The 27,211-nt window shown below is 48.9% G+C and overlaps 1 protein-coding gene across 2 annotated transcripts in view; it reads left to right on the forward strand.

Annotated features, from left to right (window-relative positions):
* The first annotated feature begins 9,414 nt into the window (after positions 1 to 9,414).
* The window catches only part of Fbln1 (fibulin 1), a 79,010-nt gene continuing 61,213 nt past the window's right edge, over positions 9,415 to 27,211 (forward strand). For both annotated transcript variants that reach the window (XM_051189554.1, XM_051189553.1), the window contains exons 1-3: positions 9,415 to 9,582; positions 24,361 to 24,466; positions 26,711 to 26,843. In XM_051189554.1, the coding sequence (XP_051045511.1) occupies positions 9,504 to 9,582; positions 24,361 to 24,466; positions 26,711 to 26,843 (318 nt within the window). In that variant the 5' untranslated portion in view covers positions 9,415 to 9,503. The remainder of the gene's footprint in view (positions 9,583 to 24,360; positions 24,467 to 26,710; positions 26,844 to 27,211) is intronic.

Genomic DNA, 27,211 nt, shown 5'->3' on the forward strand with positions numbered 1-27,211 from the left:
TTTTCTCATATACCTATGCCTATGGACCGTTTCATACTCTTATCTTCCAAGTTTCAAAATCACTGGGAAGACTTCTCTACCCATCTCCTCCTCCACCATTATCAAAGCCAACTCCTAGCAATCAGGTCCCAAGAGCCCAGTTAAAAACTTCACACACATTGTCCTCTGGAACCCTCCCAACACTAGCAGGCAGATGATGCCATTGTTCTTTCTAATGAAAAGGCCACTGCAGCTGGGGGTGGAGAGCAGCAAGTGGCTTGCACAGTAATTCAGACAGTGGGAAGTAGAGGTTGCATCCAAGTGCAGGCCCACAAGAGCAAAGCTTGTTCTTAACACATGACAGCCAAAAGAAAGTGGCCTCCCACACAGTCTCTAGCCACTCACCCCTGATCCTTGGCCTTCAGGATCCTACAGAGGAGGCCAAGAGAAAACCTCTTTATTTACTTTTTATTATCATTACTGTGTGTGTATGATGTGTGTGCCTGAGTGTGGGTGCACCCATACCAGGGCGTGTGTGTAGAGGTCAGAGGACAGCTTTCAGGAATCAGTTTTCTCCTTCCCATCATGAATTTCAGGGATCAAGTTCAGGTTGTCAGGCTTGCACAGCAAGGGTCATAACTGCTGAGTCATCATTCTGACTATTACATGGCAAAACTTTTCAGGATCCTCTGAGGAATCCTCACTTCCTGCAGTGTGCACTTCTCAGGATCCCTACAGTTATCTCTAGCACCATCTCCTCCTGCTCTTCAGGGCCAAGCACAGAGCTTGTGTGTGTGTGTGTGTGTGTGTGTGTGTGTGTGTGTGTGTGGTCATATTTGTCTAATGAGTGAATTCAGTACAATGTGAATGGATCTGGAAGTGGACTTGGAGTAGAGGGATTCAAATGAGTACTGACTTGGTGACTTAATTAGTTATGTTCCCAGCCCATCCCTCACGTTTTTTGAGCATCTGTTTTCTCATCCATAGGATGGAGGCAATGAAGCAATGAAAGATGAAAAGACCAATTAATTCTGTAGTTAGCTGTGAGGTGCTTCAAGCCCAGGTCCAGTGATGAGGGCTTTCGACCCGCCCCTTGCTCTGCCAAGAGTAGGTGTTTAGAGTCACAAGGATCACAGGGTTTCCTGAAGCATAAGCCAATACAAAAAAAAGGTCATGGAGTTCCTTCTGAGGATAGTCTAACAGGATCCCCTGCCCCCACTGGCATTTCAGCTGAGCAAGTTCACTACATTGTGTGCACCTCAGGGGTTCCTCCATTTCTTCAGCTGGAATCTATGAGAAAACTCCAGGCCTTTAATTGGAACCATGTGTCCTTCCAGCAAACAGCAGGTGGCTGGACCAATGGCGAAAGGTGAGCATCAGAACAGTATGTGTCCTTTGACCTGTTCATCTGACTTCTGGGAATCAGTCCCAAAGAAATAACTCCAAATATGGGCAGGCTCATGAACAGATAAGGCTCCTTGCAGCATTTCTCCTGACAGCAGGGGAAAGGGGGGGGGGGGGGCAGAAGAGATACTGCTCCACCTGTGTGGCTGGTTGATACCCTCAGTGGGAGTGGCCAGGAAGCTCCATGGCAACACAGGAGAGTCAAGAGAAGAGTTCAAGTTCAAAGCTATGTATCTTTTGATGAGCTATGGAAGCCACACACATCAAAATACTAGAAAGAGCACGCTGCAGCTCCAGCTATGTGGAGAGGGAGGCATTGTGGGAAATCTTTGTTTCCATCTCCCCAATTTTCTGCAATGTGGTTCTGGTTAAAAGTATATTGCAAATAAAAAACAATTTAAAGCAAAGAAGGAATGGCTAGTTTTCTGGGGCATGGGGACGGGGAGAAAGAGTTTCTGAATTGTTGAAAAACAGTTTCTGCAGATTTTTTGACCTGCTTTTGATTTCTTTTTCTTTCTGAAGACAATGAAAACCCCCTGACTGATGTTAATAAGCAGAATATGTTCAGGAGAAAAATACTCAGGAAAGAAAGATCACCAATGCCACCTTCCTACCCTGGCTGTGTTTTCTTTCAGGCTCAGTCTCCCCCTTACCACAGTCCTACCTCCTCCGTGTGTGTGTGTGTGTGTGTGTGTGTGTGTGTGTGTGTGTGTGTGTGTGTGTGTGTGTTCAAGACTGATGTTGAGTGTTTCCTCCCACTTTATCTTTTGAACTTTTGAAACCAGGCTTTCACAATGAGCCTAGGAACTTGTCAGTTGGCTGGACTGGCTCTCTAGCAAGCCCCAGGAATCTTTCTGCCACTGCCCCCTGGGCTCACATTTCACCCAGCTTTTATGTGGGGGCTTTGTGTCCTCATGTTTGCCTGACAAGCACTTACAGGCTGAATCATCTCCCAGGCCCCAATATTCATACTTATTTTAGCAAAGGCAGTTTATGCACAATCTTAACTTCTGCTTTGATTTTTACTTTATTTAGATAATGGTTTGTGGTAAGTGTCTTACCAACTGAGTGCTCCTCAGTCCTTCCATGCCTTTTCTTGTAAAGACCTTGGTCTGAATACAAGGGGACTACTGTTTTTCAGCCACCTCTTATGGCCTTGTCTCCTACACAATCACCTGAAGTCCTAGGGCTAGGATGTCAGTGTGTGAATGTAGGGAGACACATTCCAGCCCTCCACTCTGAACAATTACGTGGTACTGTGCTGGGTGAGTCCTATGCAGCCCTGCCCAGGGTGCATGTGAACCCCAGTCTGTGGAGCTAGCAGTCACATTAGGAATCCTGCCTCCCTTCCTGTGAGATCCAGCAGGCATCCTCATCTTGGGCTGCTGAGTAAGTGAAGTAGGATCAAAGGCCTGGCCTGTGCTGAGCCTGGACAGATGGACTCCTCAGACAGATGTGTAAGATGGGCCAGGCAGGGAGACAGCGTTGTCAAATCCCAATGCCTGTCCCAGGCCAAGTCACATGACTCATGATCATGCTTTGTGTGGAGCCCCCTGACTTTGGTCACCATCCCATGCTTAAGTCCCCCACACACTATTTATACCCAATACTCTCACACCAGCCTGAATACAGCCAGCTACTCAACAGTCTGAGCTGTGCTCTTCTCTCTGGGGCCTTTTCCTCTGCACCCCCCCCCAAACAAAACTTGTTCATTCTTGCTCATGTCAGGGACAGTGTTGGGCCACCTCCTCTAAGAATCCTTCTCTGATTACTTCATGTTTCCTTAGCCGCTGGGGTCTGCCCAGTGGCCTAGGATTGTCCCTTGTAGTCAGGTGGAAAAGCACGTGAAAGCACAGAGTGTGCTTGTGTTACACAGCAACCCATTGAGAGCAGTCACTCCAGGACTCCCTGCCCCTCACCACCACCCGGACTCCAGGCCTTCTTACCGTAATAAGCAACGTGGCCCTTGGTAGAGCCTTGGATGAGGCTGCAATGTGAGGAGGCACAGGTGCCAGGGTGGGCTTTGTGGCAGGAGCATCTGCTGATGCTCTTTATATTTTGTTATTGGGTATCATTTATTGCTTTCTGCTGCCCACTCAAGGCCACTCCATTCTCGCTGCATTCCTCACCCCAGTCACATGACTACCAATGACCATCCCAAGAAGAAAAGATCCCTGAAAAAGGAAAGACTAAAAGGGTAGTGAAGGACCACATGCCCAGGCCTACTCCCAGCCTGCAGGGTAGCAGTGGCCAAGCAGCAGTCCTGGGTGGCTGTGATCTCTCAGTGCCTCATGTGGAGGGCAGAATAGAATGCTGGTTTTGGCAGTGGGTTTAGTGCCACCTGGGGCTCCCACTGAAGGCTGAGTTCTCCTTAGCTTATCGAAGCACCAGGGGGAGAGAGAAGTTTTTTTCAAGTCTCCACAAAGACTTCTGAGCAGAGCAGAAGAGGCAGACAGTCCCTGCCCTCCAGGAACCCATGGGCTAGTGGGCACAGAAGTCAACCCGCTAAGGGAGAAATAAAGGAACATGAAGGGTATTGGAGTCTTGGGGAGGAGTCAGTGCGGGGCAGGGGACATCCAGGCATGAATGTGGCCAGCATGGGAAACAGGAATGCTTCTCAGAGGTGCATCTTGGCTGAGGCATGAAGGACAGGAAGAAACCAGCTGCTTAAATGTAAGGTCATGAAGCCTTTGAAATAGGCTTAGGCATCAGACAGAAGCCAATAGCCGAAATGCATCCACAGCTCCCTGCCTGGAAGGGCTTCTGTCTATTTCTGTACAGAGGCAGAAACCAAGGGCTTTGGTGCTCTGGAAGCTGTGTAAAGGCCATAGGATGCCAAGGGGGTGTGAGAGATGTGAGGATGAGGTGTGTCATGGAGGGATGGACAGAAGTCAGGGTAGCCTCTGCTTTCAGAAAACCACGGGGGGGGGGGGGGGACATGCTTCATGTACAGGAATCCCAGGCAGCTGCGCTCCAGAGGCTGGGCTGGGAGAGGGAGGACAAGACAGACTACCAGCGCCAGCTATGATCTCTCAAACAGATGAAGAGCTGTTTGTTATCAGGAAAGCCATCTGTTAATCTGGCTCTGGAGACAAGACAAAGCTGGACTGTCACTCGGGCCATAATGAATGACTTCCTGCTAGGAGTGGATTGTATGATGGTATGGGTATGTGTCATCTTGCTTAGGACCCAAAGTCAGAGGTCTTTGCTCTCACTCTCTACATGGAACTTCTCTGAAGATCAACCTTACTTATTTTTTTTTCTTTTTTTTTGTGGTTTTGTTTTGTTTTTCCCTGTAGTCCTGGCTGTCTTAGAACTTACTCTGTAGACCAGTCTGGCCTTGAACTCAGAGATCTACCTGCCTCTGCCTCCTGAATACTGGGTTAAAGGTGTTTGCCACTACTGGCCAGCTCAGCCCTGTTTTCTTAATTCTTAATTTTTTTATTTTTACTTTTCTGCAAATACATGCCAGCTGGTAACTTGTGAAATTTTGTTGACTCCCACATAAATACTGTGTCTCCCACCCAGTAACATGAGGTCCTTTTTTAGGCTAAAAACAAGAACCATAGAAACCACCACAATTTAATTTCTTTCTTTTGGTTGCCAAGAAACTCAGGGTCAAGTTGAGGTGCAATAATTATATCTCACTAGATTTCTGGCATAATTGTTAGTTCAATCCAACTATGCATACCACAAGTAGGCTATTGATGGACATTGCATTTTTCTAGGTTTTTGCTGTTATAAGTAATCTTCCATTGCAATAACTGAATAAAAGGAAGTAAGTCACACAGAAGAATACAAATGGCTCATAACAAATGAGAAATGTTTGGTCCTTTCTGAACATGGAAATTAGGCTGGTTTTTGTTTTTGTTTTTCTGGTGAAAATAGCTTGCATGGAGAAATGCTAACCCATAGTAGCTGGGAGACAGAGAGACTCCTCTTTTGGGTCCCTTTGCCTGAACGTGAATTTCTGACCTTGACTTCCAAGGCACCCATGCCAGGAACTACAGAGGCAGCCCAGCCTATAGCACAGGTCTCACACTGCTGTAGTTTCTAACTGGGTAGAATCTGAACATCTTATGACAGGAGAGTGGCCACCAGTTGCACTCATAATGTTCACAAAGCATGTTCACTAGGTGTACAACAAAGAGTCTTACACAGATGGAGACACATTTCTAAACTGGTGTTTGGTAGGAAACAGACACTCAGATGCCAAGTGGAACTGGGACCCAGAGTCAGAGGACATGGAGTCCTATCCCAGTGGTACCATTCTCCAGTTGTCAGAGATGAGAGAGCAGGCAGCTACAGGACAAAGCTGTTCCCTGAGGCTTCCACACCCCAGCCGGCTGAGGTCAAGGGCCAGGACTGCATGCCTTCATATGCTTGGAGAGCTTGAAATGCTGTTCTAAATGACGACAGAAAGTGCCCTCCAGTGACAGCATGCATTGAGGGGTGGCAGTGTGATGGGGCCATGACCGCCATGGTGAACCACCATCCTGTTCAAGGAGTTGGAGGATAGGGAACGTTTAACAGGAAGTGAGGGGAATTATATACATTTTCTGCAACCATAATCTTTGGCTGCAAAGATCAATCCCAAGGGTGGTGTCAGTCCAATGCTGCACAGGCCATTGTTAGAGACATGCTCAAAGAAGTTTTTCTGGGAAAGGTTGGATGGCTTTTTGCCAGGCTGAGGTTTTGGCAGAGTCTCCTGGGATGGATGGTTCCTGTTACTGGGCAAGCATGTGTAAGAACCCCTTGTCCATTCGTGTCCTCATGTTGAAGGATTCTTGTTATCAGAGCCTGACAGGAGTGACTCCATGTGGATTCTTCCTCTTCTTTCTTTTCTTCCCATTTTCTTCCTATTCTGCTTCCTTCTCTTCCTTCTTTTCACATCCCATTTTGTCCTTCTTTCTGTTTGTCCTTTTCCTGCCCACCACCAACTTTTTTTTTTTTTTAAGGTAGCACCTCACTATGTCTTCCAGGCCAGCCTCACATGCACAATTTTCCTGCCTTTGCGTCCAAAGTGCTGCTATCACATGTGTGCACCATCCTCAAGGTTGCTTGCTATGGACCAACCCTGAGGTGTAGATGGGCACAGGGTAGCCAATGCTTTGTGTTTTGTGCAGACTGTGTGGGAATGCCTGGGGCTTTAAATAGACAGCCCCTGTCACCATCTGCAAAAGGCTCAGGCCTTCAATCTTTCCATGGACATCTGAGAACTGGGCTCTATCTAGAATGGAATAAGAAACCCAAAGTCACACAGGATTCGGGGGCTGCAATTTTCCTGACACTAATCCGATCCAGTTCACTTTGCAAATATGGATATTGAGTCTGGGGCTAGGCAGGAGTAGGACAGTGGAGAGGAGGTGGGGACTGACATTGTGTGGCTCTGCTGTGAGGGCCCTTTGTTGCTGCCACTGTCCCATGTCTGACAGCAAGCAAGTGAACCACAGTATTCTTGTGGGGACCCTGTCACAGGAATTTTGTATCCTTCTCAACTGATTCAAGTCCTATCACCACAATTAACAGATAGGGGACTGTAAGTGGATTTTCATTTGGACCATTGGGTCCCCAGTAATGACATGGAAACTTATTATTAATTATGGAAGCTAGGCTGATACTTTAGGCTTGTTTCTAACTAGCGCTTATAACTTAAATTAACCTGTTTCTATTAGTTTGTTTTCTGCCTCGTGGTTTTATTACCTTATCTCCATATTGCCTATTTTACTTGCTCTGCATCTCTTGACATCCTCTGGAGTCTCTGCCTTCTTCTCATCATCCTCTGTCCCCAAAATCCTGCCTAGCTATTGGCCGTTCAGCTTTTTATTAAACCAGTCACAGTGACACATCTTCACACACAACACATTAATTAGGTAAGTGATTCATACAGGGTCACAGAGCGAGGAAGTGGCCCTGATGCTCTAGTCTCAGAGCCATCCATTCCCCTCATTCTCTGTCACCACCTCTAGCTCATCTAGGGGTTTCGGACTGGCACCTGTTTCCCTGACATCAGCTGACTGGTTTTTCAAGCCACTAGGTATGTGAAAAGGAGATGTGGGAAAACTGGAGATGGGCTTGGGGCAAGTACCTAAAGAGTGAGAGAAGATGCGACTAAGGGTGAACTGGTAGAGCTTGGTAAGGGCTGAGAGCAGACCTTGGGTCTCCTGCCTCCTCCCCAGCCACCTTCCAAACTCTGCAACAATAACTGAATTTATAACAAAGGACCCATGAGTCTCCAATCTGCTCACAGCTCAGGGCCCCTTCCCTCTAGCACCTGCACATGCTCAGGCTTCCTGAACCATCTGCAGGAAACACCCCACCATCTTCCTTGGCACCAAAGCCTTTGAGTCTTCCCTATGCCCTTCCCCCTCTTTCTGTGTCTTTCTTGTTATGAGGTGGTATCATACTCTGCCCTTGCCCTCACTATGTAGTTGTGGGGTGGTGGGGTGACCTTGAACGCCCGGTTCTCCTGATTCTCCCGCTTGTACCTCCTAACTGCAGGGATTATAGTGTGTGCTAGTATATCTGCTTTATTTCACTGATGGGGATCAAACCCATGGTTCTGTGCATGCTAGGCAAGCATTCTACCACCTGAACTACACCTGAGCCCTGCCTCACTTCTGGGAGTCCTCCTGAACCAAGGGTCATTCGGCAGGCCCTTACCTGGTCTCTCTGTAAACCTCCAGCATCAGGCATCTTTTAAGATGAGGTTTCTTTCAGAGACAGCTAGACACAGTGTTAGCTAGACAGAGTGGTGCACACGTATAGACCTTAGCTACTTAGGAGGCTGAGGAAGGAGGGTCACTGGAGCCCAGGAGGTCAGGGCTAGCCTGGGCAACATAGCGCGACACTCCCTTTTCAAAATCAAATGGAAAGACATATTTCATAATTGAATGGCCTGGTAAGTTTTCATGCACTGACTATATTAAGGAAGCCACTCCTCAGCAGCTGCCTGCAGACATTGCTCACCCCAGAACACCAGTCTCCTAATTTCTGTCCTGTCCTGCCCTTCCTACAAACAGAACTGTGTAGTAAAAGTTCATCTGTAGCTGGTCCCACTCTGCAAAGTTAGAGCTGAATGTCCTAGTGTGTGACTACTCCCTCACATACTCACTCACTGTGGATGAGGTTGGGTGGCTCCCATCGGACACTATAGACACATGTCTCTGTGTGCAGTCAGGCATATTTATCCCAGCAGAGACTAATCCCTAAGACTGAATCGCTGGACCCACACAAGGGCCTCTGAATTTACTTGCACAGTTGTTGCTTTAATCTTTTTGTTCATTAGTTTTTGCCTGTGTAGCCTTGGCTGTCATGGAACTCGACTGTAGCCCAGGCTCAGAGATCTACCTCTCAAGCGCCCCTCACTAAAGGTCTAATTTTTTTTTTTTTTTTTTTTTTGGGGCATTGTTTTTATTTCTTTTACGAGTGCTGGAAATTCGAACTCAGGTCCTCATTCTTCACAGCAAGTACCCTTACTCACTGAGCCATCATCCCAGCTTTTTTTTTTTTTTTTTTTTTAAATAAATTTATCTGTGAGTCCTCTAAACTGACTGGCGGCTGTCATGCATTCTACACAAACTGGCTTTTGCTGGTCTAGCCTATGACTGCTTGCCCTCCTGACCTGACTAGCCAAACTTTTCCACGAGCCCTTCTGGGCTGTGGGGAGCCTAGTATATACCCCTGGTGTTGGGAGTCTGTTTGGCCTGACTGGCAGTCTTGGCCAGACAGTCGGATCCCAGCCACTGGTGCCAACAGCAGACTTACCAAGTCCATGGGGGTCTCGTGCTGCGAGAACAGAGTCTAGCAGGGTAGGGAGGCTGGCAATGGGAGGATGGGATGTGGATAGAGTGTGGGGCGCCGCGCTTAGGTGGGTGGCAGGGTACGTCTCACTGCGAGGTGCCCCGCATGCGTCCCTGCAGAACAGCACGGGTGGCGGCGCGCCCCCGCCGCGCAGCTCAGGAGGGAGGGTCCCCGCGGGCCCCGCCCCCGCCGCGCCTCCTCCGGGCGGGATAATTGAACGCGGCGCGCTGGAGCCTCGCGTTGGCTTCCCAGGCCTGGCCAGAGCGTGCAGTCGCTGCCTGCCTTGCCTTTGTCCGCCGCCCGAGTCCGCCGGCCCCATGGAGCGCCCCGCGCCGTCGCGCCCGGTTCCGCTGCCGCTGCTGCTGCTCAGCAGCTTCTCGCTGCTGGTGGCCCGAGGTAGGGGCGCCCCGGGCCCACGGCCCCCCTCTAGGTCCCCAATCGGGCCCCGCGCTCCCTGGAAGTTTGCAGCTGCCGGTGTTCCGGAGCGTGTGCGCTGCGCCTTACTGCGCCCCGGGGGTCATCGCATGGTCCCCAGAGCTGCGTGGAATCCAGGCCAGCGATCTCCTCTCCCCAACCACACTTCCGGCTCGGCCCTAATGCCCTCCTCTAAAACAAGGGGGACTTGTTTTAAACTCCTTCATCTTCCAAACAGATCCTCCAGCGGGCTCTCGCAGCCACTTTCTCTGCTGGTGGAGACAGCTCGAAGAGCGTCGGCTGGGCCATGGGGGTGGGAAGCACTCTGTACTAGAAGCAGCTTTAGCGGGTTTTTTCCCACCGCCTCCAGCCCCTACTCTCGAATTGGGGGGGGGGACTGCTGCACCCATCTTGCTTCTGAACAAACTGAGACAGGAGGGCAGGAGCAGTTAAGTTGTCCAGGGATGGGGGCACAAAGAAAAAAAAAATTAAGGACCACTGGAAGGGTTGGCTACTCCTCCCTGCTGAGCCACAGGAGTGCCCACTAGCAGATTAGGGGCACAGAACCACTTCCTCAATCCCTTAGAATGGACTAGAGTCTACCCAGGCAGTGCTTTTCTTCTCAGTCCATCATCCTCCAGGCCCCAGGGTCAGGCACTTCCCCCATACGTCAGAGAAGCTGTGAGGCTGTAAACCTGTACCTTTAACCTCTCTGACTCCGGGACCATCTGCCAAGCCTGGCCGTCTTTGTTTCTGCAGGGGCCCACCTCTAAACCACCGATACGATCTCTATTCTTTATCCCTGGGTTAGCTTAGCTTCTTTTGAATTCTCTGATAGCTCTCCTCCTGGTCAAAAGGTCAAGGGTTAGAGATAACTGCTGGCAGGAGATTTAGGGAGAGGCAGAGGGGAGGGAGGAGGGACTGGCTGGTTCTGGATCCTGGAGGAGTTCTGGCTGTTCTGAGCACTAGCTGCAGCCTTGCTTGGCACATCTTTGGTCACTTCTCAGGGTAGGAGACAGTGTGGGTAGGCTCATAGACCACTGTTAGTGCCAAGAGCTTTGCAGCCCCTCAGAGCTTATGGGGGTTTTTGGAGGAGGTTGCGATTGGACCAGAGACAGTGAGGTGGGTGTGGGCCAGAGAAGGCATTTGAGCCACTGCCAGGGAGAGTGAAAACCAGAGAGGATTTTGATTTTCAGAGGTGGGTGGGGACACAGTGTTGGAAGTGGCAGGGACCTCTGATTCAGGCATATGTACAAATGAGGAAGCAGGTGGAGAGATGTGGGGCCCAAAGCCTCTGTGGCAGCTCTTTCCTGCCTGCTGCTGGGGAAGTGTTTTTGCCTGCCGATGCTCACACATTCACAGTTGTGTGTGAGCACCCATACTTGCTAAACTAGAGTCTGTCAGTGCTGCATGGATCATTCCTCATAGGAAAGCTTCGACCTGAAACCAGCCGTAGATCATCCTGGGACCCATTTTGTTCCTTGTGGGGGGAGCTGCCTTGAGTTTGGTTGGTTCAGTTTGGTATGGTCTTGGCTCCTTCCTGCAGCTCATAGCCCTGTAAGGTCAGGTGACCCTTACCTCAAGCCCCAGAGAGCTGTGGGGTGGCAAGAAAGCTGCTGTCTAATAAGGACCTTGGAGAAGACAGACAGTGTGCCCTGTTGTTAATTACTGCCATTCTTTTGGCCACCAATGGGCTATGTGGACACCTATATGCAGAAGGTCCCTGGTCTTTCTTGCCAATGGACAGAGTGGAACAGAGTCAGCTCATGGTTGTCCTGTGTTTGATCTGCCCTGTTGGGCTTGGCTTCTCCAGGGCCGGCTGAGGGTGTGGGGAGGGGGAGGTGTTGGGAGAAACAGTTGTGTTTTCTCCAAGGCTTTGTTGGCCTCTGGCTCCAGCCTTCAGTTTCCGACTGATTAAAAGAAAGTCCTGTTGGGAGGGAGAACAAAGGCCGAGAGCACTTGGCAGAAACATGTGGCTGTGAGCTGAGCTCCTGGAAGTTTCCCAGTCAGGAGGTGGAGACTGGAGGCAGGAAGATGAGATTGGGGGTTGGGGAGACCCTGGGGCAGCAGAGACCTCCATGCTCTCTTCCCGCTGCCAATTGTATTGTGAAGGGAGTCAGGGAACCCAGTTACTCAGCTCACTCATCAGGGTATCTCAGTACCTATTGCTTTGGAAACATGTTTTCCTATCTACAGAAGAATCCAGTGGGATGGCTGGGTGGTTCCCTGTTGGTAAAACCAGATAACAGACTCCTACTCGCTTTATGGGTTAAGGAACAGAACCCAGGACTAAGTAACATCAGAATTGCCATTGCGTCATTCTTGTTCATGCTTCGAAAGTTCTGCTAATATTGAACTTCAGACCCTTCCAGAAGGAGGCCCAACAAAGCTCCAGACTGCATCATCACAGCCAGTCCTGGTGGTGAAGGTCAGGCAGAAGCATTCACTAAATAGCTGCCAGACAGTGAGGTTTCCCGGATGTGGCAGGGGATGAGACAAACTCAGCCTTTCCCTCCATGTGGTTCATAGCTTCCAGGAGATCCAGATAAATGATCCAAGCCCTACTGTCAGAGTCAGGGGAGACTTTCTGGAGGAGGCAGTGTGAGACTTGGGAAAAGAATTCATCTCACCATTCACTCGAAGGAGTGGGTTGGCCTCGAGGGAAAGTGTGCATTTCTCAGCAGAAGGAAGGGCCTGAGCAAAGTTTTGCCACTGGGAAAAGAAAACATGACAAATGTCATGACAAAACACCATAACCATGGTGGGAGCATGCTGCAGGCAGGCATGGTGCTACAGCAGTAGCTGAGAGCTCACATCTGATCCACAGCATGGGGTGCGAGGGGTGGGGTGGAAACCTCAAAGCCCACTAGTGACACACCTCTAACAAGGCCACACCTCCTAATCCTTCCCAAACTTCCACCATCTGAGGACATGAGCCTATGGGGGCCATTCTCATTCAAACCACCACAGTGAGACACCCAAGAACTTACAGGAGCTCTGCCCTACCCTTGTGCTTGGGGAAGCCCCGTGCTTGCAGCTCCCTGAAGGCCCAGCAGTCTAAGCAAAGGGCACAGTGGACAGACAGGCAGCTCTGCAGATAACACTGTGGGAAAATTGTTCTCAAAGGGCATGAAATTCTGCCAGTGCACTTTATTCTTTTAGGTTTGTTTATTTTTATATTTTATGTGAATGCCTGCATATATGAGCACTGTGTGTGTGTGTGTGTGTGTGTGTGTGTGTGTGTGTGTGTGTGTGTGTGTGCACTGCCTGAGGAGGCCAGAAGAGGGTATCAGATCCCCTGGAAATTGTGTTATAGATAGTCTTGAGCTGCCAGATGGGTGCTGGAACCTGAACCCAGGTCCTGGGCAAGAGCAGCCAGTGCTTTTAACCTCTAAGTCATCTTTCCAGCCCCTTCCCTCTCATCACCCCTCAGTGCATTTTATCCAATGAAAGATTTTCCTTTTGTGAAATATCAGTTTATAACAATTTGATTAATAGCTGCTTTGAAGTACCTCATGTGGCTCTAATTTCTCTGGAATAATCTCAGCTATGGCTGTATATAGGGAGAGAAGAAAAGAACCTTTTTCAACATGTGGGTAAGGCATCTGTCCTACTCAGGGCAAGCAGGGCTGTTTCCTAAGCTGGACAAGCCTTACCTTTTTCCATCCCAGGCTTGTCCTAAGTAAGACTGGGTCAGGGGTGGAGCTGGTACATGTTACTCCAGTGGTCTGTATGTCTCCAGCATTTATATACAGGGGATCCAACCCCACTAGAAGTACGAGGCAGCTAGTCTCAGTTCTGAAAGTGGCTCAAGATAATGGGTGACCCAAACCTGTATTTCTCTGAGTCAGTCTCATTCACTCTGGCTAATACTGTCCCGGTCCATTAGGCTAACTGAAGTGGTTTGTATCTAGAAGGTGACATAATCTGACAGCCTTGTGAAGTAGATGCCCCAGTATTTTTCCTGGGCCTCTTTTTGCTTTCTAGTCTTGTTGCTTACTAGAGTTAAGATAGACTGAGTTTGGCCGCATCTTGCCTTTCCCTTTGGCTTAAAATTCTCTTGGGAGAATTTCATTAGTAGGAGTTAGTACTGCCTATAGTCTGGCTGAGAGTGGCTGTGCAACACTATTCTCTCTTGACATCATGGATTCTTGACACTAGCCCCATGTCACCTGTATGACCTTGTTGCATATCACATGCCTCCTCATAGAGGAGACTGTCATTGTCCTTATTGTACAGGGGACACAGGTAAACAGAGACTAAGGATCCCGGGTATCCCGGCCTGGCATTTCAGTCCTATCAAAGATACCCAGTGGCCTCACCTTTCTCCAGTTAACTCCATTTTCTGAATTTCAGCTTCAGTGAGGGGGTGGGGCTTCCCCGAGGCTCTTACAGTGAGTGGATTTATATATGGATCTTTAGAAGCTAAACTGGGGTTAGGTACAGTCAACCTTTCTTTTTTCTTCCTGAATCTCTTTAGGTCTATGAAGAGTTGCTAGGGTCTTGCCAGCTGTTGGTGACACATGCTTTAATCCCAGCACTTGGGAGGCAGAGGCAGGCAGATCTCTGTGAGTTAGAGGCCAGCCTTGTCTACAGAGCTAGTTCCAGGACAGGCTCCAAGGCCACAGAGAAACCCTGTCTCGAACCCCCCCCCCCCAAAAAAAAAAAGAGTTGCTAGGGTCTCGTGAGATCATTTTTGTTTATTCACAAACATCAAGTGATGGCTGTGGTGAAGCATTGGGACAAAGTGCAGAGTGAAACAGCCTGCCAGCCTGCCCCTCCTACCCCCCACACCCTACTCCCCCCCATCGCTCCCCTCCCTCCAGGTGTTAAGTTCAAGTATATAATCATTTGTGCTAAGTGCTGGGAACTTACAAGAACAAAGAGACTGTGCAAGGCAGGAAACAGATCTGTGGTGAGCCTGCATGTTCCAGCTAGTTGAGAGTGGTTAGGAGTCCCTGAAGGTAGGGCTGTTGGCAGGAATGCAGTGGCCCAGGACCACCCGGCTGCAACTTCTAAAGGCCAGGTTTGAGAACACATGACAGGTAGACAGAGAGATGAAGGAAAACCAAGAGGAGATTGGTCCTGGAAGCTCAAGAGACCTTCAGGGTTGGGTAGGATGCCTCAGAGGTGCCAGAGGCCAGGATGGTTGAGTGTGTGCTAGGTTTGGCACACAAGATAGCTGCCTGGGCTGCCCTGCTCCAGGGAGCTTCAGGGGGAAGATAATTCATCCTCCCAGCTGTGCGCTGCACATACCCCTCCTCTTTTGCTGTCTCCTGGCTGCTTCTCTGCCTTAGACCCTTGTGCTGTCTGTGACACTTGCTGGGCATGCGTAGTCTGCTTGCTTGGCTTTCTTGTCAGGGTTTCTGAAAGTAACATCTCACTGCAGTGCTGACTTTTTTTTTTTTTTTTATTTACTTTTTATTTTATGTTCATTGATGCTTTGCGTGATGTTGATGTGAAGGTGTCAGAAGTGATGGAGTTGCAGACAGGTGTGAGCTGCCATGTGGGTCTGGGAAATTGAACCCAGGTCCTTTGGGACTTTGGGAGAGCAGACAGTGCTCTTAACTGTTGAGCCATATATATGTTTTGTTTTGTTTCAACTATCCTGGCTGTCCTGGAACTCAGTCTGTAGACCTGGCTGGCCTCAAACTTGGAGATCTGCCTGCCCCTGCCTCCCGAGTGCTGGGATTAAAGGCTGCACCACCACCCGGAAGTTTATCATCTTTATCTCGGGCCCCAGGCAGGTGTAGGTTCACCCACTTCTGCTGTAGTTTTAGAGAAGGCAGTGGATGGGCTAATGGGCAGGATTCTTGCAAGATGTGAGCTATGGAGGCTCCAGGGAGCAAGGCCCAGGATTTCAGCCATTATGGAACACCAGGGCCCTCAGCACTCTCTGAGGGTCTGAGATTGAACAGAAGCCCAGGGAGTCAGTTGAGGCTAGCCTCACTATTAGTCCTTCCCACACTTCCTGTCTCATAGAAACCCAATAAACTGTCTTCTGGATCCACATCCACCCCCTCCTACTTTGTAGAACTAGAGGACATTTAATGACCTGATTTTTGGAAGGACAGTCTCAGAAGAAAAAAAGCCATAAGATGGCTTTTTGGGAATAGCCATTGGTTTCCCTACTGCTCCAGCAGCCTGGGGGCCACAGACGGTAAGGAGGCTGCAATTTCTCCATACAGCATACAGTTGGAGAAACTAAGACCAAGGGCTGCTCCAGTGAGGAAACCCTCTATGCTGGGGTCCAGCCAAAGCTGGAGTTTTGTCTGTCCATATGACACACTGAGAAACCTTGACGGTTAGGTCTCAGTGGCTTGAACACACTCAGGCAAAGCCTCTGTGACATTCATGGCTTTCAGGCTGAATACTCTGTAAGCCTCTTCCTGAAGAGTAATACAGATCCCTGTAATCCCAAGCCCAGTAGCTATACTTTCAAGGACCAAGTGGCCTTGATGGGACACATCAAGGGTGGGATCTGCTGTTTCTATATAAGCCATGAGCATCTGTGTGCAGGAACACATGTAGTGTGTTGTTGAAACCTGTCAGCTTTGTGAGGTTTACTTATTTTGGGTGTGTATAGGTGTCCATGTGTGTAGAGGTCAGAGGTTAACCTCTAGTATTGTTCCTTAGGAGCAGTCCGCCTTGGTTTTTAATGTAATTTTATTTGTGTGTGTGTGTGTGTAGGAGCAGTCTTCCTTGGTTGTTAATGTAATTTTATTTTTTTATTTATGTGTGTGTGTCTGTGTGTATATATGCTGTGCAGGTGCCCTCAGAGGCCAAAAGAGGTTGTGGGATCCCCTGGAACTGAAGTTACACAGGTGTTGAGAGCTGCTCAGCTGGGGACTGAATTCAGGCCCCCTGGAAGGGCAGTGAGTGCGCTTCACTGCTGGGTCATCTCTCCAGTCCTTCCCTGCTTTTGAGACAAGGTCATTCACTGGGACCTGAGGCTCACCATTGTTAGGCTAGGCTGGCTGGCCAGCAAGTTCCAATAGTCCCCCTGCCTCTGCCTCCCTGTACTGGCTGGTTTTGTGTGTCAACTTGACATAAGCTAGAGTCATCAGAGGAAGGAGCCTCAGTTGAGTAAATGTCTCCGTGAGATCCAGCTATAAAGCATTGGGGGAGGGCCCAGCCCATGGTGGGTGGTGCCACCCTGGGCTGTTGGTTCTGGGTTCTATAAGAAAGCAGGCTGAGCAAGCCAGGGGAAGCAAGCCAGTAAGCAGCACCGCTTCATGACCTCAGTATCAGCTCCTGCTGCCAGGATCCTGCCCTGTTTGAGTTCCTGTCATGACTTCCTTCAGTGGTGAACAGCAATGCTGAAGTATGAGCTAAATAAACCCTTTCCTCCCCAACTTGCTTTATGGTTATGGTGTTTCGTGGCAGCAATAGAAACCATTACTAAGACACTCACCAATACCTGGATTACAAATGCATGCACCATGGCTGAGATTATAAACTCATGGCACTGTGTTCCACCTTTTAAGTGAATTCTGGGCTCAAGCTCAGGTCCACACATTTCCATGGAAAGTACTTCACCAACTAAATGTCTTCCAACCCCTTGGGAGTATTAACTCACCTGAAAGAAAGTTAGCTCAGTGTCCAGGAGCCAAGCCCTTCTGCCCACTGCCACAGCAGTTCTGTGTGTCTGTGTCATTTTCTACAAGAGGGATCCAGGCTAGGTCGGGGGTAGGTGCTGAGGAATATGCAGTTCCTATGAGAATAGCTGCCCTATTTGTTTGGTTTTGAGATTCTGTTTTATCTTTTGGTCATGTCCCCAGGATTACCCCCCTCATTTCCCCATGCCTGCACAACAGGGTGAAGAACTGAGGCCCCAGAGGTTAGAGAGATATGACAGCTTGTTTGAAGCTGTGTAGTGTTACCTTACTTTTAGATGGTGTCTCACTATGTTGCCCAAGCTGGCACCCATCTCCTGGATGAGTACAGATTGTTCTAAGTCATCTGGGTGCTGGAACTCAAAACCCAGTCCTCTGCAAGAACAGCCAGTGCTCTTAACTGTTGGGCCATCTCTCCAGCCTCACAGAGGATGGATGACGCTTAACTCACAGTGTTGCTTGCCTTTGGACCATTTGACTGAAGGTCAGCCATATTTGGCAAGAGAGTATTCTTGTCACACAGCCAGATGACAGAAGTTAAAACTAGTGGGTAGGTGGTATTTTTCCTCAGAAAAGACAAACCAACAAGATGAAGAGAGAGAAGGTTCTGGACTGGCTGGATGGCCCTTCTCAGTGACAGGACACTGAAGCTCAGGGAGTGTGGGTAAATTGACAGACTTTGGAGGAGCTGCTGCTGGGGGCTGGTAGTAATGGCCTGGAAACAGCATAGAAAGACAGTTTGTGGGGACATGGGAAGGAAAGGAGGTCCTTAGCCTGGAGTCTGACTGAAGCCTCTTGTCAGCAGAGAAGCAAGAATTCCAGCACGTGCCATTGATACTTTCATTTACAGAGACTTTATATTAAAGTGAGATGAGCCAGGCTTAAGGCCTGAGCAATGTGGTGTTAGGTAGGGCTTCATTCCTCCCTACAGGCTGAGCCTGGGAATCTCAAGCAAAATAAGGCTGTTTACAGTGTAGCCCTCCTGTTTTCCAACAGCCCTGTGAGGCTAGACTTTTCTACCTTATATAACAGTCGTGATCCTGTCAAGTGCCCCTCAGGTGATCATTTAGGATTCATAGCATCTACAAGATGATATATATGACTCTCAGAAATTGGCTAGCTCCCACTCTCCCTCGGGGGCCCACACCCTCATTCAGGCATGTTTTCTGTTCTGAGAGTGTCCTTTGAGAAACCCATACCCATGTGCTTGGGTGTGTCATATCTTTCTATCTGAGTACCTCTCTTTCTCTTAGTCCTCATACAAAGCTTGTATTAAAAACAAAACAAACAAACAAACAAACAAAAAAAACCTCTTATCAATCCCCAATTCTGGCCTGAGTTGAGGTCTCTAAATGCTGCAGGCAACGGTGGGGAGCTTTACCTTCTGTCCCGCCAACCCCCAAATGCTGAACTTCTTATAGGCTCCAGGTCATCTTCTGATGCAGCAGGAATGCTGCTTAGTACTGGAGGTCTGTGTGCAGGTCCGGGTGCTTGTCCTTCACCTCTCTGAAGGTATTGCCAGTGGGCCTGTGTCCGACCAACTGTGGGCCAGCTGCTGTGGTAAGCTCTTGGTACCTGTGAATGTGGATACATTGGTAGATGCTGAGAAGTTGCTCTGGGTGTGTTGTGAATGAACTGTGTGGTGAATGAAGGACAGGTACCTCTGTGGGCCTCTGGGAGTTGCTAGATTTTATGTGGACAGTAAGACACAGGATGCCGGTATTCAGATAATGACATTGAATGGTTACTTGATCTTCCATCTCCAGGTGAGTCAGCAGGGACTGCACCCGCATGAGGAGGAGGCCATAGTTGAATAAGTGTGGTGGTCCAGCCTTTTCTCACTGCCCTGCTGGAAGCCAGGGTGCAATGAAACCACCCAGCTGGACCACTCTGGATAGAAAGAAAAGCTAACAAGGAAATCAAGTTGCCGGGCTGTCTAGCAGCAATAGAGAGTGGCAGCTTAGTAGGAATGCAAGTGAATTTTATATGGCAGTCAGCAAGGTAGGGGTGTTTGAGCCGATACAGTTTGTTCAGACTGACCAGGAACTTGATGCCCTTGCCCGATGTAGTTGGCCTTTGGACCAGATAATGGAGATAATGGTTTTCCTGGTAAAGAGAAAACTACTTTACAAGATCCCTGAGGAATGCTGAGTTTAGATTTCTTTTGCCCAGTAAGTCAGAGTCCTGTTTAGGGACTTTGTCAGCAGCAGTGCCATTTTGGGGGTCTGCTTTGAACCTAACATCTCCCCCATGGCAGCCTCAGAGACACTTGGAGGGATATGCTCCCCAGGGAGGTTTGTAAAAATAAGTTATTTGAGTTGTTTTTATTTATTACTGCACAGTTTAACTGTTCCCACTTGGAATCTCATTGCTCAGCATGCAAACCATCTCGTCGCCTATCCGGCTTCTCTTCAAGAACATTCTAAAATGGCAGTTGACCAGATTAATCTCTTCATGGTATTCAGAATAGCCTAGCTGAAAAAAAGACAATTTCATGGGCAAAACGTTCAGTTCCTTTCCTGATGACAAAGAAGGCAAAATGGCTCAAGAAATCTATTCTGTTATGTTTTATTTTATTTTTGAGACATTCCTGGATAACCTGGAACTCATAGAAATCCAATTGTCTCTACTTCCTGAATACTGGGATTAAAGATGTATGCCACCATCATGCCTGGTAAAAACACTAAACTTTTAAAATTATCTATTTATATTCATGTGAATAAGCATTTTGCCTGAATGTATATGTGTGCATCACATGACTGTAGTGCCCAAACGAGGTCTTAAACTGGAGTTACAGATAGTTGTGAGCAGTTGTGAGCTGCCGTGTGGGTGCTGGGAACCAAACTTACTCTGTGAAAGTAATACAAGGCTCTTAACTGCTGAGCCATCTTTCCAGCCCCTAAACACTAATTTTTTAAATAAATGTTTTCATTGTGGTAATATGTATATCACATTAAACTCACCCTCTTAACTATCAGTGAATACTTCAAAAGAGAATTCACGATGCTGTGCCAATGTCACTACCATTCATATATGGAACACTCTCATCTTCCCAGACAGAAATCACACACCTATTAAACTGTAATTCCCCACTCCATCTCCCCAAGCCCCCGGCAAGCACCTACTTACTGTCTATAATTTTTTTTTTTTTTTTTACATTTTAAAACTGTGTATGTGTATGGGTGGCCCGTGCAATGGCGCATGTGTGAAGGTCCAAGAACAACTTGCATGTGTCTGCTCTTTCCTTCAACTGTGGGAGTCTCAGGAATTGAACTTGGGTCTTCAAGTTTGGCAGCAGTCACCTTTACACTGAATCATCTGCAGGCCTTGTCCATGAATGTAACTTTCAGGGAACCTTCTATGTGCCCTTGTCTTGAGCACCAGACCCACCTCCCAGATTTTATTTGAGTTTCGTAAGGGAAGTATAGCTAGTTTATCTAAAAAGGAGTGAGTATGAATGCAGCAATCTACCTTTCTAACTAGGATGAGAGAGTGAGAGAGACGGTGTTGGAGGGGAGGTGTGTAGTGTGTGTGTGTGTGTGTGTGTGTGTGTGTGTGTGTGTGTGTTGTGTCTTGTGTGCTTCAGTCAGACTGGTTCTGCCCTACAGAGCCTGTCTTGCCTGGGACACACACATCTTTTAAGGACCAGCCTTATATAGAGGATGCCCTTGATGGCATCTTGAGCTGTGACACCAGAGTGTTCCCAAATGTCTTCCCATTTCTCCAACCTTCCCTCTTCCTCACCACTCAGGCTTCCTTGAATGGGTAGGGAATGGCTAGTGCTGAACCCACAAAGGAAAGTGAGGCCCATCTCCAGGGCTCAGAAGGGGTGATTCTAGACTCTCTGGCTCTTGGTGGACTTCTGACCAGCCTTGCCCTTTTCTGTGGTCAGCCCCAGCCTAGGAACCTTCCCTCTGGTCTCTCCCTCCACCCTGAGATGAACCAGGACGACACCGCTTCAGAAAGACAGAGCATCTTACCCAAATATTTGCTCTGTGTTTTAGAAGTAATGTATCCCTGGAGGGGCAAACAGGACAGGAAGTGGTTGCAGCTTCTCAGTTCTGTCACTGACTCCACTGATACTATGTGCTGGGCCTGAGAAAGCAGTGTGACACAGCAGGGATACTCCTTCACCTGCCTCTGGTCAACCTTCAGCATGGCTGTGGTGTCTGCCTGACTCTTCCTGGTCTAAGGGGTGTGCTGTCTGGCTTACAAGACACCTCTAGCCCAAGGGGGGGGGGTGAGCAGCTTCAGGAGAGCCTGCCACTCCCACCCTCACTGCCCTGACAGCTTTTAGACACTCTGCTCTGCAGGTATCATGTCTGGGACACTCTGCTCAAAAACATGTGAGCCACATTCCAGGGACATTCCAAATTTCCAGACTGCCTAGAGTTTTAATGTCTGATTGTCTTGCTGAGCACAAGGTTAAGAGTGTACAAGGTTCCCTAACAGGCAGTGTTACAAAACACATTAGAACACTCCCTGCAGCTCAGGACTTGTGGTTCCCACCCACCCACTTAGAAGGCAGCAGAGGAACGCTAAGGGAATTCTACCTCCAGGACCTTCAGAGGCTCTCCTCTTGAAGGTGACAGCAAACATCCCTCCCATTGTCTAACAAGTTGTCACAGCACTGTTCAGAATGTCGTCAACCTGTTCTACTGTCTCAGAGACCACACAGGTCTCATGAGCTCTATTTTAACCACCATGAGCTGTGGGTCAGAGGGTTGAAGTGGCTTGCAGCACTCGAGCTTCTCGTCTGTTTGGCTTCGAACCTGTGCACCTCCCTGATCTTGCTCTCATCCCCTCCTTCCTTAGGGGGAGGGTAGTTTACCATGTATCCTGGACCAGCCTTGAACCCAGACTAGCAGAAATCCTCCTGCCTCAACCTCCTAGCTCATTATCTCAACTCTTTGCTTCCTTGTCACAGCTTTTGCCCACATATAAGGTCACAAGGGACAGACTCACTGTTGGGATGTCTGGTTGGAAAGTGTGTCCGATAAATAGAGCATTAGAAACTGAGTTGTCCCAGGGTGAAGCGTTCTGAGATGGGAACCTGGGACACTAAGACTAGCTGAGTGGGTCAGCAGGCTGGAGGGAGGGGACAGGCAGTGTGAGGTGGGTTCCAAGAAGAGCTTAGAGGAGGCAGGATGATGAGGACAGGAGTGTAATAACATCTGGTGTGTTTGTGTGGGTTGGGGGGGTGTTAGGGATACATGAGAGAGGGTATGGGGTCACACCACAATCTTATCTAGAGACCAAACTACAGCTGCCTCTTTGGAATACTTAGGGCTCTGTTTTCTGTGAATTCTTTTATGTTTGCTTCCTTGCTCTTAGATTGTGTGTGTGTGTGTGTGTGTGTGTGTGCGTGCACATACATTCATGTGTGTGTGTGTGTGTGTGTGTGCGTGCACATACATTCATGTGTGTGAATATGGGCATGTACATGCCATTGCATGCTTTTGCAATCAGAAGACAACCTTGAGGGTCTCCCTCTCTTGTGTGTGTTTACATGTGTGTGTCTGTATGTGTATGTGTCTGTGTGTATATGTGTTTTTGAGTGTGTGTGTGCACACACACATGGAGTCCAGAAAACAGCTTTGAGCCCCATCTTCAGAATGTCATTTGCCACCTTTGAGACAGGGGTCTCTCACTAGCCTGAAACTGAGTAAGTTAATAGCTGACCAGCAAGCCCCCATGAAGCCACCTGTCTCTATCTGCCTAGCACTGAGATATAAGTGCATGTCAACATGCCCAGCTATTTTTCATGAGTTCTAGGGCTCTCTGCTTGTAAGACAAGTATTTTGCTGGCCAAGTGATCCTCAGTCTTCATAGTGTCTATTTTTAAAAAATTTACTTTTATATAAAATTATTTGTGTATGTGTGCACATGAGTATGTGTGCGTGAATGCTAGTGCCCATGGAGACCAGAACATCAGATTCCCCTATGAGTTATAATGTGGGTACTGAGAAGTGAACTCAGGACATGTAAGAGCAATAATACATGTTGTTAACTGCTGAGCCATCTTTCCAGCCCTCCTATGGTATCTCTCAATTAAAAAAAAAATCATATGTATGCATATGTATGTCCAGACATGTATATGCAAATGAGCAAAGGCAGCATTCCTGCAGCTGGAGTTATAGGTGGCTGTGAGCCACCTGATAAGGGTACTGGAAAATGCAGTACCGTCCTCGGCAAGAACCTCCAGTGCTCTTAACCTCTGCGCCATCTCTTGAGCCCCCATGGTGTCTCTTAAAGCTGAGTTTTGTAAGATCTGATGGTGGCCTTCTACCTAGAAACCAATGCTGTTGGCACTGATGTTTCCTGTCCTTTAAGTCCCCTGGGTTGAGAGCAAAGTGTGCGGCACCTTAGGATACATTACCCCTTCCTGGGGCTTCATGGGCATCTAATGCCTGCCAATAGCAGATGGGGGCACAGCCTATAGTGAGGCCGAAGTCCTGGACTGGCACAAGGACTGGCTTAAGTTTCTGGCTCAGTCCTTTGTTGTGTGCCTGTGCTAGCTGCTTGGCAGGATAGCTCTTGCCTTTGAACCTGGCACTCCGTGCCAGGCCAGCACAGTCCTCACCTTGATCACTGCTTCTACAAAAGACTATTGTCCTTAAGGTCAGAACTATCACCTTCAGTTTCTCCATCTATATGCTGAGGGTGGAAGCCCCTCCCCAGCCTGTTACAAAGACTAAATGAGAACCTGGAAGTGGAATCCAGAGACTGGTCCAGAGATGGGGAGTTCACCACTTTTTGAGACTCTTCTTCGTGTCTCCCCTCTGGAGGAGGCAGGCTCTGGTCATCCCTGAGTGCTAGGTCTATGGTGCCTGGCCATGATCTGTCAGCAGAACTCTCCTTTGTTCTCTGGACCAGAAAAGCAAGGCTGTGACCTTCTCAGCGTTGAGCTTGATACTTTCCAAGGTGGCCCAGTCCTTTGTGGGAGAAGTAGGATGGATGCTTCCAGCTGAGAATAGTTGGCATTCTCAGTCAAGGCTTACAAAGTGATTAAGAGTGTGCTGGGTATACTTGCTGCCCTTCCAGACTTAGCCTGATGGTGTAGTTGGGGCTGTAGGAGGCAGATATCTTGATGGTGGAGGATACCAAGCAAATCACCCATTGGCTTGTTCCCTTCGCTACACAGTGAGTGCAGACATTTCCATGGAGGCTTGCTGTACAGAAGGAAATCAAATGGCTAACCAGCACAGGGACTGCTCGCTGCCGTACACCTCAGAATCCAAGGAGTGCAGGTATGTGTGCCAGATGCCTGAGATGTGGGTGGGATAACTGCCACTCTCCACCTACTGCCCCTTCCTCTGTGCTCTGAGCCCTTCACACAGAGCTTATCTCATTGTCCTAGGCTGTCCTGGTGCTTTCCCCTGGCCTGAAAAGTAAGATGATCTCAGTGTGCGGCCCTGTCTGCCACTGCTGTCTGACTCTAAACAAGTCAGTTTCCCCAAGTAAAAGGAAGGTTTGTAGTAAAGTGTCAGATGAGAACACATGATATGTGAGCCTTCTTACAGATTCCAGGAACTGAAACGGTTCATCCACACAGCTCTTCTACACACATCTTGTATGTTCTCTCTCAATCAGGGTGCTCATAAAACTTGGGGAAATGTAAAACTGTAGAATAGGCTATGATAATAGATTATGTTGATCATCATAAAAAACTATCAAATCTTTACAAAGCACCTACTATGCTACCTGAAGGCATATGTGGAGTGTGGGAAGAGTGCCCAGGGAGGGAACAGACAGTGTGGATGCTCAGGGGAAGGCTATGTGGGTTTACCGGGCAGCAAGAAGGCGGCCAGAATGTCTGAATGGAATAGACCAGCAGGGTAGAAGGACACAAAGCCTGTGGGAGGTGGGGGTGGGGATGGTGCTACCCATTGCCTCTGGTAGTGTGGCCATTTTAGGAACTAATTGGGAGCAGGGTAAGAATCGATGGAGATTTTGGACATAAATTGGGGGCCAACACATCTGTCCAGACTTGTCTTTGAAAAGGACCCTTTAAAAAGGAAGGCGGTTGACAGGAGGGAGTAGAAGCTAAGGGACTATTAGGCTGTTTGAAGGACTCTAGGGGTATGGATGTGGCTTGAAGCTGGAGGTGGGCAATAGACTGGGATGCGGGAAGGGGCTCATGGTAGAAGGGAGTGGAGGCAGGGAGCCAGCCGAGAAGTCGCTTCTGGGAGTAGAGTGGGATCCAGGGGGTGTCAGCAGTAGCTTCAGAGCTTTGCTTTGTATAGATGAGCAGATGAGAAGGGGTACTGTTGGGAGAAGGCTGAGGCTGGGGGAGAGTAGAATCAGGCAAGTTAGCCTTAAACACCCTGAAGCCCAAGTGGGCTGTTGGTCCTGCTAGGAGTGTGGAGAGAGGCCAGCTAGAGAGAGACTCAGCAGTGATGCTCAGAGGAGGAGATGAGGACATTGAGTATGAGAGGCAAACTCCAGCACCCTGGGGTCCCACTCTAGGTGCCCATGAGTCCCTCTCCCTCCCCCGCAACAGTGCCCACCCCTCACCAGCTTCTGACAGGATGTAGAGGAATCCCATCCAAGAGGATGGTTTGGGACAGGCAAGTTCGAGTGACCCTAGACTGGTGGGTTCTTTGGTTTTTTAAACTAGGTTCCCTGGAGCCTTTGCAAATCTAGGGGACCCCTGGATGCCCTGAAGCAGGGGTCCACTTGGGCAGCCCTGCTCTGCTCAGTCTCCTTCATCCTATGCAGGTCCCCAGGCACCTTCCCTGTCAAGGCAGAGTTTGTATATGTGCCCCAGAGTGCTGTGGGGACAGGCAAATTGGCTTACATGCCTGGAGTGCTCTAGGCTGACTAGCTCACAGTAAGGCTGCAGACAATAGTACTTTGTAAACTGTGGTAAAATACAATTAAAACTTACCAGCTTAATTCTGTGTGAGGGCCCATACATTACTGTTTTGCCACCCTGATTACTGTCCCTCTCTGAGACCCTTCCAATCTGCAGACAGAATCCCTGACCACACACACCTTCAGCTCCAGGTTTTTCATAGCCAATCATGTGGGTGGCAGGAGACTGGGTCTGGGCATCTTGGTTGCCGCTGTCTTCTACTCTGGGACCTTCAACAATCTGTGTCATAAGACTCTCTGAAACTTCCCCTCTGATCCTGGAAAACAGAGCTGAGGTTGAGAATTGGCTAGGTGGGAGGAAGGGAGGGTGTAGCCCAGAGCCTGTGGCAGGGTGCTTCATTTGTAAATACGTGAGAACATTTTATCACCAGCCTTAGCAAAAGGCTCTCACTATGCACAAAGCAGGGTCTCTGAACTCCCACCCCAGACACCATGCTGCATTTGGTCTTTCTAACTAAATGTCTGCCAAGTGCTTCCTGTAGGCCCGATGCTATGTCTCTCTCCCTGTGGGAGCTAGGATGTGGGGGTACTCCAGAGGACTTATCCTGCTCCTTGGGTTTCTGTTCTGTGCTTGGCTCCACCAAAGAGTCCTGGCACAGCTTCTGCTCTGCCCTCAGGATGGTTCAGGAGCAGTGTTGTCACAACCAACTGGAGGAATTGCACTGTGCCACAGGCATCAACCTGGCCAGCGAGCCAGATGGCTGCACCACACTCCCTAACAACAGTAGCCTCGAGACCATATTCATAAAGGTGAGTGAGGCCGAGGATCACCAAGGCCACCGTCCTCCCTGTCCACCCTGTTTGCCTTGCCTCGTGAACATCAGACCACTTAGGCATCTTCTCTTCTCATTTAGTGGGTGAGTCTTACCAGTCAGACTTCCAGATAGGAAAGGGGGAGATGGTGAAGGCCCAGTTCTGCCCTGGGGAAACAGACAGCGCCTGAGGGTTAGCAGAAGGTAGAAGGCAGAGCAGGGGATTTTATGAGGCCTTCACAATCTTCTTAGTTCAATGTAGGCATCCAACTGCTGCCTAGGAGGCCCCAGTGTGTGAACTAAGGCTCTGAGCTCTCACCAGATCTATGCTAGGGCCTCTAGTGACATGGGACAGTGCAATTCAGA

This window comes from Phodopus roborovskii, unplaced genomic scaffold (genome assembly GCF_943737965.1).
Source record: "Phodopus roborovskii unplaced genomic scaffold, PHOROB, whole genome shotgun sequence".
Classification (NCBI taxonomy): Eukaryota; Metazoa; Chordata; class Mammalia; order Rodentia; family Cricetidae; genus Phodopus; species Phodopus roborovskii.